General features: G+C 38.8%; 2 protein-coding genes across 5 annotated transcripts in view; one reads left to right on the forward strand and one right to left on the reverse strand.

Moving 5' to 3' along the window:
- The first annotated feature begins 185 nt into the window (after nucleotides 1–185).
- Nucleotides 186–4034, forward strand: LOC145482636 (uncharacterized). 2 transcript variants are annotated; one of them, XM_081461244.1, is made up of 3 exons: nucleotides 186–231; nucleotides 1951–2029; nucleotides 2728–4034. In XM_081461244.1, exons 2-3 carry the CDS (start codon nucleotides 1954–1956, stop codon nucleotides 3240–3242), a joined length of 591 nt encoding a protein of 196 aa, XP_081317370.1. In that variant the 5' UTR covers nucleotides 186–231; nucleotides 1951–1953; the 3' UTR covers nucleotides 3243–4034. The 2 variants fall into 2 exon arrangements, with proteins under 2 accessions (XP_081317370.1, XP_081317371.1); XM_081461245.1 differs by lacking the exon at nucleotides 186–231 and having other exon boundaries at nucleotides 1695–2029.
- Nucleotides 4035–10120: 6086 nt separating this feature from the next.
- Nucleotides 10121–15987, reverse strand: part of LOC145482640 (uncharacterized) — a 13362-nt gene continuing 7495 nt past the window's right edge. Inside the window, exons 1-3 of one of the 3 annotated variants that reach the window (XM_081461251.1) lie at nucleotides 13927–13964; nucleotides 12425–12521; nucleotides 10121–11241 (exon numbers count right to left, since the gene is read on the reverse strand). In XM_081461251.1, coding sequence (XP_081317377.1) covers nucleotides 10865–11241; nucleotides 12425–12491 — 444 coding nt within the window. In that variant the 5' untranslated portion in view covers nucleotides 12492–12521; nucleotides 13927–13964 and the 3' untranslated portion in view covers nucleotides 10121–10864. Of the gene's footprint in view, nucleotides 11278–12424; nucleotides 12522–13926; nucleotides 13965–15987 lie in introns of those variants that run through there. The other 2 variants (XM_081461249.1, XM_081461250.1) reach the window with 2 other exon arrangements.

The raw sequence follows: 15987 nt of genomic DNA on the forward strand, positions 1-15987 counted from the left end.
TTATAGCTTTGCTACTTTTCCGGGTGTATCGGTTTGGAGGCAAAGTAATTTCGAATTTTTCGATGAACTTCTTGGTCTAACTGATCACGTGGTGTATGCGTGCGGATTGCAGACACGTAGGTTGTTTCTGATTGGTTAATCTTTAAATATATTTTAAAAATATCTATAGCTTTCATTTTTGTTTGCCCATCGTAAACAGCAGGACACTGTTTAGGAAAGAAAACTAAAGTGGTAAGTTAAAATAGTTTAGTTATGATAACAACGTAATTGCTGGTCGATAATGAAGAATGCTTGTAATTCTTATTGATAGTAAGGGCGATTTACGCGACTAAAGATTCATATGATTTCAGATTCATTTGTTTGGCGAAATGTATTTCGGCTGTTAGGGATTATTGCTTTGTAGCGTCGAAATTTTTTACTTTACGAAATTAGTATTCCTCTCACATGTTGAATGCGTATTCTATAAAATATAATTGGACGTAATTCTGTAAGCTAAAGATCACAAATCAAATGCTCACGATCGAATTTGAAAGAAGAGTCTTTTGTTCAAATTTGGCTCAGTTCAATAGCGTTCCAGAAAATGCTTTGAAAATTTATTCGTTCATTGAACCCATATACCACAGCAAAACAGTTGAAAAATTATATTGATATGCTAGCAGTTCAATTGGCGAGTTATTTTACCGAGTTATATGAGGATGAGATTTACCACTTTATAACCTGCAGATCAATAATTTTTGTCGTTTTCGCTAAAAGCCGTATGAAGTCGATTGTCTTTATGACAGTTTCCTCGACAACGTGAACATGAATGAAAACGGATACGAGTGATCAGTGTTCGTCATAGGTGATAGCGATCAACTCATTGAACCACGACGTGCCCCATTAGCTTCCATTGACGGGTTGTAGTCGGTTGACTAGGCAGGTACCTATGATTCGCTGACCCTGTGACCATGCCCTCTTTTGCCGTGAACATCTTTCAGTTAGACGGTTTATTTCCTCAATTAAAGAGTTAAGTAGTATGTACTTCACGACAAAAAAAGATCAGCCTTGCAGGCATTTTTTATTTGTCGGATTGTGAGCGTGTCTTTGGCGAGTTTCGTCTATTAGCTGGTTGCACTTCTCGTGGTATTATTTATTAATGACTAAGTTAATGTGTCTCTCTTTTTCGCTTGATTTGAGTGACCCAGTCTGATGAGTTCATTCACTCAATTTTTTAGTCGCAATTTTACTTATGGAATTCTAGTATTCCTTCTCTTTACATGGTTGCTGACAGTTTGGTGAAATTATATGCGGCACTACAAAATACCGCATTGATCGAAAATAACGAGTCTGTTCAAACAGGTGTGATAACAAATAAACATGTCGCTTTGCTTGGCCCGTTGTTTCATTTTTTAAAAAACACGCATAAAGCAATTCATCAGCTACATGTACATTGGTCAAGTTTCATATCGAACGGATTAACCACACATCATGGAGTTTAAGGGAGTTAAATCAAAGAAAGGATCAAGCTCCAGTCAGTTTAGCAATCACGTTTTAAATTAAGTAATGGAAAAAGCTGTCTGTACTAAACTGGTATTTATAGTCAAACCGCTGTTTACTTGCTTGAAATCCGCATCACAGAAAATAATCACACACAAGTCACTGGTTTGCACGATGCACAGAATTAAAAGTAGTTAGCGCAACACAAATTTCTCTCTGTCATGATTTGATCTGAAACAAAGTACCAGGGGTAGCTATAGATTGCTTTTTGAATTGATTTGATTTTGCCCAAGCGTTAGTATTTATTCAGGCTGTGAAAAAGTCTTTCTTTTGTGGCTTACTGGTTTCAATCGATCGCTTGTATATTTGGTTGCTATGCGAGGAAACAGCTGAAAATCGTAAATGCAATGCAATGATTTGTGAAAATGGAAGCAGTTGATTCTGAGTGACAGTCACCATTCGTTTTCTTATTAGAATATGAAGCTGTCCCATCACCTGCTCCTTTTTTGTGTACTTCTTTCATCTCTACACTGTTGTTTGTCACGACCTCATGGTAAGTAAAAAGATCAGTCAATTCACCAGCCCGTAGCAGTATAGACTCAATTACTACAACTGATTGATTAGTCCAGCTGATTAGCTTCTGACCTGTAACATTGCTAAATTGTCCTACAAGTAACGTTTTTCTTATGACACAGATCACACATATTCTACAAGCGCTAACGAAAGATATGAAACGTAGACTTTTAAACTGTGTGTGTTTCCTGTCAGCGACACAGCCACAAGCAAAAGAATAATGATTTGTTTTATAAGTATAAGTTAGAGGGGACAGTAGTGACATAAGCACAAGTGCAAATATAACGAACCCGGGTACGACACGATGAGAAGGCGAGTGTGCTCAGTTTATATATCTGGCTTATTTTTTATTTGTTGATCTTGTGCTTATGTCGCTAGCGAAAAAACCAACCTCGAAAACTTCGCGGTCCTATTTATCACGTTCGTTGTTCTAAACTTTTCATCAGTCTTCCTTAGCACTAGACAACCTTGCTGCTGTTTGGTTTGTAATACCCTCTTGGTTTGTTTTATCGTGAAAAGCTATTATTCTGAGTTCCTTTGAGGATAATTTGAGGCTTAAACATATATGGAAAAAATTACGGCACAGTTTCTTTAGCCTATAAAATCTGTTTAAATATTTACGCGAATAAAAAGATATGATGCTAGTGTTGCTGAGTTCCTTATTCGTACAATCTTTAGACATCGTAGATGATTCAAGCTCAGTCCAAGAAAAGGATCTTTCCGAAGAATCGGGAGATTCGGAGAACTCGGGTGATTCTGGTGACTATAGTGACTCTGGCGACTCAGAAGATTCGGGTGATTCCGGAGAATCCGAGGATTCTGGTGAAGGTCAAGAAATGAAGCGAAGAAGTTTATTTGATTCCGATGATATGGATGAATCAGGCGAATCTGGTGACTCCGGAGACTTCCAAGAATCAGGTGACGGTATGCAAGTAAGGAAGCGAAGCCTTATTAATTCCGAAGAATCAGGGGAATCTGGCGAATCTGGCGAATCGGGAGAGTCCGGTGATTCTGGCGAATCTGGCGAATCCGGCCAATCCGGTGAATCCGGTGAATCCGGTGAATCCGATGAATCCGGTGAATCCGGTGAGTCTGGTGAATCTGGTGAGTCTGGTGAATCCGGTGAGTCTGGTGAATCCGGTGAGTCTGGTGAATCTGGAGAGTCTGGTGAATCAGCAGACGAGGAAGATTAAGCCGATGCGAGTCGAAGGGATCATGATCAACCAATTCAAAAGACAACCAGATTTTGTCTGTAGCATTTAACACCGCTACTCCGGATAAAAAGAAAACATCATCCAAATGGAGTCACGAAATTAATTGTTTTTAATTAGCACTGGGAACAAAGTATTTTTATAACTTTATAAAGGGTAGTAAAATTAAGATAGTTTTTTTTAACTTGTTGGCCAAAACATTATTGTGAAGGCTTATTTCCAGGAAGCTGCAAGTCATACCGAATGACCTTCACTATGAAGTCCACAACAGTTCATATGTTTTAGCGTAAAGTTTAATATGGTGTGCGATCGAACTTCAGCTTCTTGCCGGACATTTTAAACTTGCAGAATCATGTTTACGGTTCATATTTAAATTGCGTTCAGTTAATTTAGGAAAGTTTGTAACGTGTTTTTATTTAAAACTGACGGCCAAAAAGTATTTCAATAGCTGGGTAAGCTCAATAAAAAGATAATTTGCCAGCGGAGATTGTTGTTGTCAACGAGTGAACTTAATTGTTATGTAACTAGCTTACTTCCTCCCAAACAGGTAGTCATTCAAATTTATAAAATAACTGAGCTACTATGCGCGCTCTCATTGGTCGATAGGTGTGTTGAGATGAGAGTATGTAAACACGGTTGTGACGTTTTAGATTCGCGTGTGTTTTTTAGAATTATTTTGTAAATGCAATAAAGCACTTTTTCCATGTTTACATAGCCTCATCTAAGCAATCGGCGAGCTGGAAGAATTCTCGAAAGTTTGCATAACTGTCTCGAATTCTCCCAGCCCTCCTCGTGTTTAGATGAGGCTATGCAAACATGGAAAAAGTGCTCTATTGACAGATAACTAAGGAAAGAGGACACGAAAGAAAACCGAGACACAAGTGAGACCATGATTCAACGAAGATTTCAAAATTTTACTGATTTAGATAAACCCTCTACCAAGGACTTTGAAGTATTTGTAAATAATCATCTCACCAGGAAAGAAGAATCCTGGCGATAAACAAAATGAAGACAATCATCCGTAGTACAAACATTTTTAGTAGTATTTCGACAGGCTCCAAAAGTAAACTTCTCCTCAGTCCACTGTAGATACCGAGGCATTAGGCAGAACTAGCACTGAAACGTGAGAGCATTCCTGGAGCATACATTTCTATCACAAAGAAACGACTGTTTTTTACTGGAAAATGCAACACTCGTAAAATTCATACGAACTAAATCCGGGACCCGAGTGCCGTGTTTTCCATAACCTCCCTGGTGAGGAAGATGACGTCATTTCTCGCTTTTCACGGTTGTTTGTGCAAACCGTCAGTTTTTTTTCTATATAATAAAAAGAAAATCACACGGTGGCTTGAAGATATGAATTTTATTTTCTCGTATTAAAAATAATATTTTACTCACTGAGCTCGTTCGTAATATGTTGTTTTTACGGCTCGAAAATAAAATTCATATTGATAAATAATGATCTATAATGATCTATAAATAATTGCGAAAAAATTGACAACCTTAAAACCATTTGGTTAATGGATAAAAAAGCTGAAACATTTTTGACGTTTTCGACGTTCGCCTAACGTCATCATCAAATCGAAGATGAATAGAATCTTGTGCGAATATAAATGTAAAAGAATTGTGTTTGCACTTGTGCTTGCGCTTGTGCTTGCGCCGCTAGTGAAATAATTGTGTCATTTCACCGTGAAAACGGACTTGACCGCGCAGGCATAACCACAAGCGCAAGCACAAGGATCAAAATTTTTCCTTTTTCTTGTGCTTGCGCTTATGCTTGCGTTTGGACGAAATACCGCTCAGGAATAACACAAGCACAAGGATATTTACCGCACGTGGCTGTATTTGGTCACTGAAAACACTGGACCCAGATTACCTCTCGCCTAAACAGTTTTCTAAAATGCCGGAAGGTTCGGATGATTTTGCTTGTGCTCGTATTTGCGTCGAATTTCGTTTTCACTTGGGTCATCCCTATCGTTTGCGTTTGTGTATGCGCACGTTTGTGTATGCCTGCGTCGCAAGTGAAAGCTAGGCTTATGCTTGCGTTTGCGCTGTAACAAGTCAAAACGAAATACCACTCGGGCATACCACAAGCACATGGATATTTACTGCACGTGATCAAGTTTGGCCAATGAAAACACTGTATCCAGACTTTTTAGGTGACTGTGCGTGCTGATACCTGATTACATCATCACCACACCGGTCCAGTGTGGTTTGCCCTAGTCCCGCTTCGACTCACTGGAAAGAATGCGTAGGACTCAAACACCATACCAAATATATTAGAATTGAATAGTTTTCTCAGAAAGAATAGAGTGTCACCCAAACTCGGTCTGGTCGTTTTTCATGGATTAACGGAATTGGTAAACAGTTGACTGAAGAACATGGTCTCAAGGTGGACTCAACAGCCCAGACATCATGATGAATCTTTAAGAGTGAATGCCAATAAAAATGGACCTAAATTGCGTATCAATGGCACAAGTCGAAAAATTGATTTCGCTTGTATTTCGTCCATAGATAGGTCCTAGTAAGAATAGAAACGGACCATAGTTAGTTTCTGCTAATACAGCTTTCTTTGGTAGAAATATGCCAAAAACGATTTCGACCCGATTGGGCTCAAAATCTACTTCCGGTTTTGCTGAATTTTCCGAATATTTGGTTGCTTCGCGCTCCGCAGAACAGCTACTTGAGAATCTTTCAATGGATTTTATATTCAGTTCAGGTCTTCATGGTATGACTAATCGCAAAATAAAATAAATCAAAGTTAGTTTTGAGCCCGAAAAGAGATCAAACTGACACGCAAAATTTTACAATGTGTCGCAAGAGAATTATTGCATAAAAACATCGCCATATTTTTCTATGGGCTATAACTTTAAATACCATAAAAACACTTTCTACGGGTTAAATATACACCCACCTGTTAAAATATCAAAAAATATCTCTGAGCAAATGGTTTCAAGTCGCCCGCCTTGGCCTGTGTTTCTCATAGATTTTGCCCAAAACCCGCCGTTGGAATGTAAACAATTGCGTGACGCGGATAGCCACTCTCGATTAAATATTCAGCAATCCGATGAAAGCAATTTTTGAAACGTTGTGTGGATAAGATAATGGCAATTTTTTGTTTGTTTGTTTGTTTTTTGTTTAATTTAGTATATAGACACATATATATTTTTTTCATCTGCATTGCAACACCCACGGCATCCACGGTAAAGAACGTTACTACCGTACCCCGGAAATGATTTTAACATTTGTTTACTTTATTGATTTCACTGATAACTTACAATACAGTGGCAGTTTTAAAAATACATTTAACCAGTCCTCTATGGTTTATGGCAATTGAATCACTGACTGACAAATAAAGTCAAGTGGAAATACCATAAATTCTATAAACTAGTAACTGCGTGTTGTGTAGAAAATTTGTACCTACACAATATGCTCAAACTCAGCTAGAAAACCCGGAAGTTCTTGAATTGAATTAGCCGAGGAAGAAATTGCGTTTAAGTTTCAATCATACTGGGAAAAAAATCCATCTTTTCTACTTTGGTTGTTTGATCAATTAACTGAAATTTGCAGATCATAACATTGGTAGACAAATAAACATTACAGTGGTCGATCCAGGACTAGGTTTACACTAAAGGAGTTTTTTTGGATTCGTAAAAGTTCCCGGATTCATCAATTTTACAGTATTCGGATTATTAGGGGTTTACAGTGAAAGGATATTCGGATTCTTAACCGTTTACACACGACGATAACTCCGGGAACGTTCATGATGGAATGGTTAACAAGCAGCTTGTTGCCTCGACAACGAGAAACAAAATGCCTCCGAAAATAAGGCTAGGGGTAGGTTGAGACAGTCTGAAGTTCTCTTTCAACTCGCTGACCACGGTACTGTTGTCCATCATGTCAGGTCCCTCCAGGTATTTATTCTGGTCTTTACTTAATATCTAGAACCGTCGAGGTTTTCGATCTTGCCATCGTCGTCATCTGCGCAGTAAAGTATAAATTGGGTATCTGAGGAATATGGCATTACCCATTATAAAAGTGATTACCTACACCTGAAACAGCACGAGGTAATCACCCAGCGACCGCCATTAAATGGCCATCAATGAGCCTACGACTCGACTACGACTGGATCATGTAATCCGCCATTTTCGTTCCACCGCAAACTCAAAAGATCACAGGCGGAAAAATATCCGGATTCGAGAGGAAATCGTTTACACGCCAAAACTCTCCGGATTCAAAGTTCCCACTTTAAATTCCGGATTCAAAATCTCCGGAGACACGACCAAACCGGGGAGTTTTTATTTCAGATTCGTCCACTTTTGTGTAAACGGCAAAATCAATCCGGCACTAAAACGTTCCAGATTCATCACGACTCCGAAACAATTTCCTCTAGTGTAAACCTACAATCCTGGCCATAAGTTGTTGGGACACCCCCCCCCCCCCCTTTTTGCGCGCTAAAACCCACGATTTCAACTGCGTCCTTAACGTTTTAGAACAAAAGATGAATAGAAGCAAGTACAATTGAACCCCCCCCCCCTAGCAATGTTGTAAGAAAATGAAGCTATTCTGAAGACTAGATCGGATGTGGGAAAAAAGGAAAAAGGGACAATAGAAAGTGGTTAGACAGTTGTGTTGGAACCGAACGCGATTGCTGAAAAATCGTTATTATTGGAATAAGACGTGAATATCTATCTTATCGTCTCTTAGTTCGAGAATACTGTTCTAGGAGGCGAACAATTCTTGAAACGTGGCTACTCTGAAGCTATTGTCAAGGATTTTTTTTTCTTCAAGATTTTTATCAACATTGACAGGGGGGAGGGGGTAGGCGGGCTTGCGCGGTTTTGGTCTTAAGAGAGGCTGCCTGTGAAGTCATCTGCCGTAACTGTCCCAACACTTTTGACCAGGACTGTAGTCTTAAATGAACAGCGAACATCCATCTTGTTTTGTTCGCGGAAGTCGGTCACGGAAGAGCGAATTTCAGTGAAATATATATATAATTTGATTAAGCAATTAGCCAAAAATAGGTTGGCCGCCAAAACAGTTTAGGGTTTAGCCTAACTCTAACCTTAAGTTTTAAGACTGAAGAAAAAAAGAAAAAAAGCATTGAGCATTTCAGTTGTTTGAAACAGAAACATTCGCGCACAATGAATTATATGTATAGTACGTGCGCAACCTGGAAAGCAATCCGTCCAGCACAGTAATTGTTCAAATTAACAGCTTACCGAGACACTCGCACTGTTGATGCCTCTTATGATTTAAACTTTTAAGATTTGTTTACTTTACTTTTTCCGACGTTTTAGCAGGAGAAAAGGCACTAAATGTGCTGGTACAAATAAAAAGGTCTAACCGAAAATCGATCCGTCGAAATCAAGAAATACAAATTTCATCACTGTAGCGTTCCTTCAGATCACGTGAGGCTACAAACCAACAATATCAACTTGTCATTACGCTTAACAAATGAACTTAGAACGATTTTCTTTCTAGAACTCGTCCTTGTAATTAAAATGATCAAAGAAAGAACGACAGCTTAAAACGACATAGCAATAACACCCGAACTCCAAGTAAATTGCTTTTAATTGGCGTTTTTAATTAACGAAATTTCTAAAGCGAAGACTTTCAAAATATTAATTTTAAAAGTGGTCCATTGCGTTTTTCTTTTTTCACCCAAATGTTCCAAGATAGCCATCTACGGTTTCCTGGAAACGAATTATGTATTCAGGGTGACCGCCCGCGTCACGCAATTGTTTACATTCTCACGGCGGTTCAGGGAAAAATTTATGAGAAGCACAGGCCAAGCCGGGCGACTTAAAACCATTTGCCCAGAGATGTCTTTTGATTTTCAAACAGGTGGGTGTACACTTAACACGTAGAAAGTGTTTTTATGGTATTTAAAGTTATAGCCCATAGAAAAATATGGCGATATTTTAGTACTATAATTCGTTTGCAACACATCGTAAAATTTTGCGTTTCTGTTCGATCTCGTTTCGGGCTCAAAAGAAACCTCGATTTATTTTATTTATCGCTCAGTCATACCATGAAGACCTGAGCTGAATGTAAAGACCATTGAAAGATTCTCAAGTGGCTGCTGTGCGACGCGCAAAGCAATCAAATTTTCAGAAAATTTAGCATAACAGGACGTAGATTTTGAACTCAATCGGGGCGAAATCGTTTTTCGCAAATTTCTCCCCAAAAAAGCTGCATTAGCAGAAACTAACTATGGTCCGTTTGTTTACTAGCTAGGGCCAATCTATGGGCAAAAAATAAGAAAAATCGATTTTTCAACTTGTGCCGTTGTTTGGTCCATAGTTATGGGCACTGGCTCTTAACACTCTGCTAGTCGAAGTCGAGGAGCTGAGATAACCTGGAACTTTGTTCTCTAAACGCGGTATCCGCTAAACATCTATGATAATGTTGTGTTTCTTAGAAGCGAGAAATCAAGCAGACGACTACCTGTCGATCGTCCCCTAGCCCATGCAACACCCAGATCAGATCAGACCGACCGTTTAAGATTCAAAACACTGGATAGTGTATTAGTGTAATCCAGGCTTTTTTAAGGTTTTCCTCGATATTGGAACGATACTGATATACTGTTGGAGTTATTATCTTTCCGACCTACAATGCAACAATCTGGGCCCATGAAGAACAAAAGCAACGTTGAAGAGGTTCACAGAGACTTTGTAAGTCTCGTAACTGAATTAGCTCTGGTCCAACTGCTGGTCCAAGTTTTTCAAATGGTAGATAACGCTATCCTCCTACTGAGTCGTTATCCATTGACGTTATCCATAGACGTAGTAACTTTATGTACTCTATTGTGATTCATCTTCTGGATAACGTTATTCTAACATTGGACAACCAGGCCCAAACGTATTACAGAAGGACGACTTTCTTCTTTAAAGGGATAGTTTCATGGTTCCGCGCATGTGCAAGCTATGATGTAACCCATCCGACAGCCCAACCAATTCCATTGTCTACTGATAAACCAATCAGATAACTCGTGCGTCCGGTTCAGAATCACACCAAGGGGCCAAATTATAAATTCGATATTCAATACTAAATTCGACACTTTCTGTGTAAATACCTTGACCTCTTCCTTGTAGTCGTATGGGTATACAAAGGCTATCATTCTACGTTCAGCCTACTGAAATACGTGTGGTTGATACGAAAACAAAACATACTTAATGTATGGAGTCGGAACCGTTACGAAAGGATCGAAAAGGAATTCTAATAAAAAATCTCACCTCTATCATCACGTTTCCGCTACCGAACACGGGATTTACAAAGGAAAATTTCGCGCAGTCATCTACACGCTACCGATTAATCTATAACTGAACAATGGAACTGATTGGTTAACGTTGTAACTCGCACATGCGTCGAACCGTGAAACCCTCCTTTTAAACACAGTTTAAGAAAAAAAGAAATGAAGTGGTTCAAGGCAAAGTTGAGTGTAGACTAGAGCTTCTTTATTGAATCATAAAGAGCCATAAGGCGACGCATTGTATAAGATTAGATCTTCCAAACGGAATAGGTATTAATATGATACACATACACTATTTTGTGCATTAGAATAGTTCATTTGTCACTGATTCTAGCTAATCAACCATTATCTACTCGTCATCACCATCTTCTTTATCATCACCGTCTTCTTCATCATCGCCATCATCTTCATCATCTTTGTCATCACCATCATCTTCATCGTCACCATCATCACTGTCTTCAGAATCATCTTCATCATCCTCATCATCTTCATCATCCTCGTCATCTTCATCATCTTCATCATCTTCATCATCCTCATCATTCTCATCAACACTGTCATCATCAAGATCATCATCACTGCTGTCATCAGCGGCAGCTGAGTCATCCTCCTTAGTGTCAGCAGCATCACTGCTGGCTTCCTCGGCAGTGGGTTCAGCTTCACTCTGAGCTGGGTCATTCTCAGCTTCAGATGGTTCAGTCGCAGCTGGATCGGTAGCATTGGCGCTTTCTGGAACGTAGTTACGAGCCTTAGCTTCATGGGTATCTAACAGCAGGACATTTTAGGCATAAGATCGATTAAGCTTAGTAAACCATTGAAACAAAACGAGAAATTTCTTTTTTCTTAAGAGGAAAGCCACATCAACCTGATTCTCATGCAAGGCCTCCTTTTGCATCAAAATGGAGCTTGGATATGTAAAGTTGGTTTGAGAAGGGCAGAATTTTACAACAACAACAACCTGCCACATATACCCCCCCCCCCCCCTCCACTGGAATCGATCTTGCATCATCCCGTAATGGACAGAACGTGCTGGTACTAATAAAGGAGGCATTATCAAACATGTCCTGTACTATTTTGCAACACAGAAGTTGAAATGGTAGACTTGATATTTTTCACCGTTTTTATTTCTATTGGACAAGAAGATGGGAGTATTGTACTCACCCCGTCCCTCGCTAAAATCAGAAAAAAGGAAAATTCTTTGACATTATATCGTCCGAAAATTTTCTTTCGAGTTTATATTTATTCCGGTTATGTAAAACCCCGCCCCGCCGGTTCAGTAACCCCAGGGGATTATGAAAACCCCGTTCCGCTTTTACTGTTACCTTAGCTTTCTCTGCAACATATTTAGTACTTCAGATGTAAATTTGATGATTATAGACTTCATATATCCAGTTACTATAACCATCTAAAGTTTTTATTTACAAAGTCCCCTCCAAAAATAACAGACCACCATTTTAAAACGTGAAATTCCATTCGATTGATCCCATGTCCCCATCCCTTCCCCTCATAGAAGGTCTTTTGATCGCCAATGATAAAGTTAACGTAAAGTTTGCATACGAGCCGGTTTCCTTAGCATGAAGCGACCAGGAGTATTTCTATTCCCCCCTGGATGGGATGCTAGTCCATCGCAGGGTTAACCCCAGCATTAAATTCGCCGGTACCCATTTATACACCTGGGTGGAGAGAGGCACTGTGAGAGTAAAGTGTCTTGCCCAAGAACACAACACAACGTCCTCGGCCAGGGCTCGAACCCGGACCGCTCGATCCGGAGACGAGCGCACTAACAAATATGCCACTGCGCCTCCACACGATCGCCAATGAGCTTAGGATGTACTATGGGAATTTCATGGCATTATTTCAAGCTAAGGCCAATGTTTGTCTCGGATATGTTTTGACAATATGACTGACTTACCAGCTGGCATAGACTGCACAGCAGCAAACACGGCAATCAGAGCCAAAGCGATCAAAAGGTTCTTCATTTCTGGTAGATGGTAGATGTCTCAGTGAATCTAACAAGAGTTCATTACGTTAATAATTTGATGATCACACTACAATGCTGCTGTCTAAATGAGATAAAAAGCTTAGTACATGTCTCAGTTATTTCAGGATTGAGCGAACTTTTGCTGTTTCCTTGTCGAATAAATGACATATCGGATCTTTAATTCATACACTGCTAAAACTGAAAAACTAGGCTATAACAAAATACCAGTCTCAAACACGGTATGGATGGCTGAACATTGCTTTATGTGAATACTGAAGACCTTTTATCATTATCATTTATTGAGTGCATATTGAGAGAATTGATAAAGGATCAAACCTGTTTTCGGCCTTCTAAGAATGAGAAAGATTTTCTCATGCACAATTAAACCTTGCGATTAAAAAAATAAACGTTGGAAATGTTATGAGATCCTTCAGCCATAATCTACTTTGCTTGGCACGAGTGATTATGACTTCATATGTGACATTACAAGATAAGTTATTAATCAGTTGAACGGCAGTGTTAAGAATGTCTTTATTTTCATTAATATTCTTATTTTCGTCTTAACAGCCGGTGAGCAATTATGACAACCAGAAAAAATGTGAACGATCGAGTGACCGAAGTGTCAAAACAAACTTCAGCAAACGTGTTCACGTTTTAACGACTGGCTGGCTTCTACGCACCGACTAAGCAATTCGTTACTAAAATAACTGATATATTATTTTTCTTCTTGTTGCCTTTTGTTTGGTTACGTTTTAAGTTGAAAGAAAAGGAATTTTCTTTAAAGAAATGTATCTAAAAGTATTTAAATTGGGGCAATGTTCTAAACACGAAGCAAAATGTTTTTTACTCATGCCATTCTTCTGATCTCAGTTAAATTAGATAACGTGATAACTCTCTTCACCTCATTAACTGGGCTTACGATCTTAGAACAAACATGACGGTCACCGACGCGTTTATCATCCATTTTCCTACAAGGCGACTTATGTGGGTTAAAGATTTAAAAAAAGGTAAAGACAAGTTTGCTATAAAGCCGTGATTTATTGAGTTCCCTAGTAAGGTAGGCCAACCCTTACTGCAAAGAAACCTAAATAGAAATTTAGTCAAGACTTTTTTTTAAAAAAAAGTTCAATGATTTAAATGTCAGTCAGTATATACAACTACTAGCGCTCCGTCGTTAGCACTGAAATAACTATTAAAAATATAAATCCCGCTCACTCAATTCTTATATGTTTCTACCAACCCACTAACTAGAGAAAACCCAGATAAAAGAAAGATGAAGATCTGGCAAAACGCTTCTTCGACGTGTCAACTTAAGCCAGCATAAAAAAGGATAGACGCCAGACTATCGCGTTTAATTAAAGTGAAACAATTATTAAATGATCAAAGCTTAAATGCCGTATCTAAAAGTTACAGCGAATATTGTCAGTACATACCTTCTCCTTCAAAAACTTGCACCTTGCCTAAGGCCTTCAACTGTTCGACTAACTTGGTGTTCGCAGACAATCACCTTTTGTCTCTGTTTACCGTCGCAAATGGTGATGTAAGATTTAAAGGTTGATTGGATGTTTTACTGAAATATATATAATTATGTTTCTTTCCCGACACTCACCTCAAAATAACCAGTTCAGTAGTTACGTTGCAAAAAGGCTTTAAGCTGTTTTTTTCTTCTTTTGCTGAGTGATCTGAGTGCGAGCTTATTTCCTTAAGTCTTAATAGAAATGTGTTCCTGTTCAGTTGCTCACAAAGATGGGGATTATCAAAGTATTTCGCCTTTTTTTTCTTTACATTTTGTTATTTTCTTGAGATCCCGTCCAAGGTTATTTTAGCAGGTTGTACCCGGCCGCGGAAGTATAAACAAAAGAGGGTTTTGATAATTAAGGTGTTTAAAAGAGGGTCTATTCCGTAGTTTACTTCTACCACCCTTAAACGTGTAAGAGACTGATGAAACTCTATTTCCTGTAAATGTCTGTAAAAGCTACCTTAAAATTGATACACAATCAATACTCGCACTAAAAAAAAGATACGTTAAACTTTAATGGATGTTTCCTTGTGATTAGAAGAGGTTGTTTACCAATGATTAAACGAACACCAACACTGGCTGCTAGATGTTTACCCATAGCACCAAACTTTGTTTATTTCTGTGAGCGAATGAGTAAAGGCCAACTCGTCGATTTCGTTTAGCAAGCAGTGGGAGGTATGTGAGAATAACTAAACATGACGGGTGGTTTGGTTAACCTTTGTAAAGGTCATGAAAAGGTACTTTCATGCATGGAGCACCAAAGAGCACTAGAATCAAACGTTGATCAACTAATACAGCTCATGAATTATACCATTATAGAGTCATTATAATTCTCTTATGAATAAACTTAGCTTAATTTACACGCGACGTTCCCTAAACGAATAGGCACGTAAACCCTTAGATCTAGTCGAAGGGTGTTGGTATTTTTCAACATTTTCTTACAAGCATGTATGAGGTTAGGTCGTCTGTCCGTTTACTAACTTAACTCATCTGTACCGCAGACGCGCTTATTAGCAGGTCGCCCGAATAAATCGCTCGCTTGTTACAGAAGCCTAGCTTTATGCAACGTCCACACTACTCCGGATAAATTTGAAAACGCAGCTTTATTTCTACAGTTAGGCCAACCGTCCATACTAATCCGTCACGCAAACGAAGCTTTCGAAAACGCTCTTCAAACTGGAGGGATTTGAAAACGCCGGCTTTTCGATTTCGTGCAGACAGAAAACATTTTGAAAACGGAGCTTTTCGACAACGATGTCAGTAGTCACAATAATCACGTGATTTCCCTGCCTGATTTTTCCTCAAAAGTAAGTCTAAAATGACCAGTGATTGTTGCGTTTTCAAATTTCTCCCGTGTAGTGTGGACGGAAAACATTTGATGTGTTTTCAGAGTGAAACATCCGTTTTCAAATTCCACCGGCGAATCGCGGATGGGGCCTTACTATACCCACTTACTAATTTATCATTCCTTACACAAACTGCGTTCAGCGCCGCTGTTTATAAATTGGCGCTGAGAATCTGAAGCAGGTTGATTGTTACAAAACAATGTTATTTTTGATACAGATCAGTAGAGGGTCATTAATCAACTATCATTTAGTAACAGTATTCAATCTGATTGAAGCATTAAGACCTTGTTCGTCCTAGCTCGCTGTGCCGGCAGTGCTGAATTTGTTCGGTATGTAGGATTTATCAACACTTTGCGGGAAAATTTGTCTAGTTTAATAATGAATTAATTAAAAGTCTTCTTTGTTTGCCTGGTTTCCGGCCAAAATGAAAGCATTCCTTAAAAACGTTTTTTAAAAGCCACCACTAAAAAATGACGCTTATTTCAGCAATTAGCTTCCTTTTTACCAGAGTAACATTTTCTCTTCTTTGCGCTTTCCATGCTTCAGAGAAAAATCTGGAGAATCTCAAGATTTCTTTGTATTTTTAGTAAACCCCGGTTAATATATATCAGTCACCTTTTAAATTGATG

This window comes from Orbicella franksi, chromosome 3, assembly GCF_964199315.1.
Source record: "Orbicella franksi chromosome 3, jaOrbFran1.1, whole genome shotgun sequence".
Classification (NCBI taxonomy): Eukaryota; Metazoa; Cnidaria; class Anthozoa; order Scleractinia; family Merulinidae; genus Orbicella; species Orbicella franksi.

Excerpts from the sequence above, each read along its gene's own strand:
- LOC145482636 (XM_081461244.1), top strand. The coding sequence starts at position 1,954 with ATGAAGCTGTCCCATCACCTGCTCCTTTTTTGTGTACTTCTTTCATCT. Across the intron at positions 2,030-2,727 it reads TTGTTTGTCACGACCTCATG|ACATCGTAGATGATTCAAGC; the intron begins GTAAGTAAAAAG and ends TACAATCTTTAG.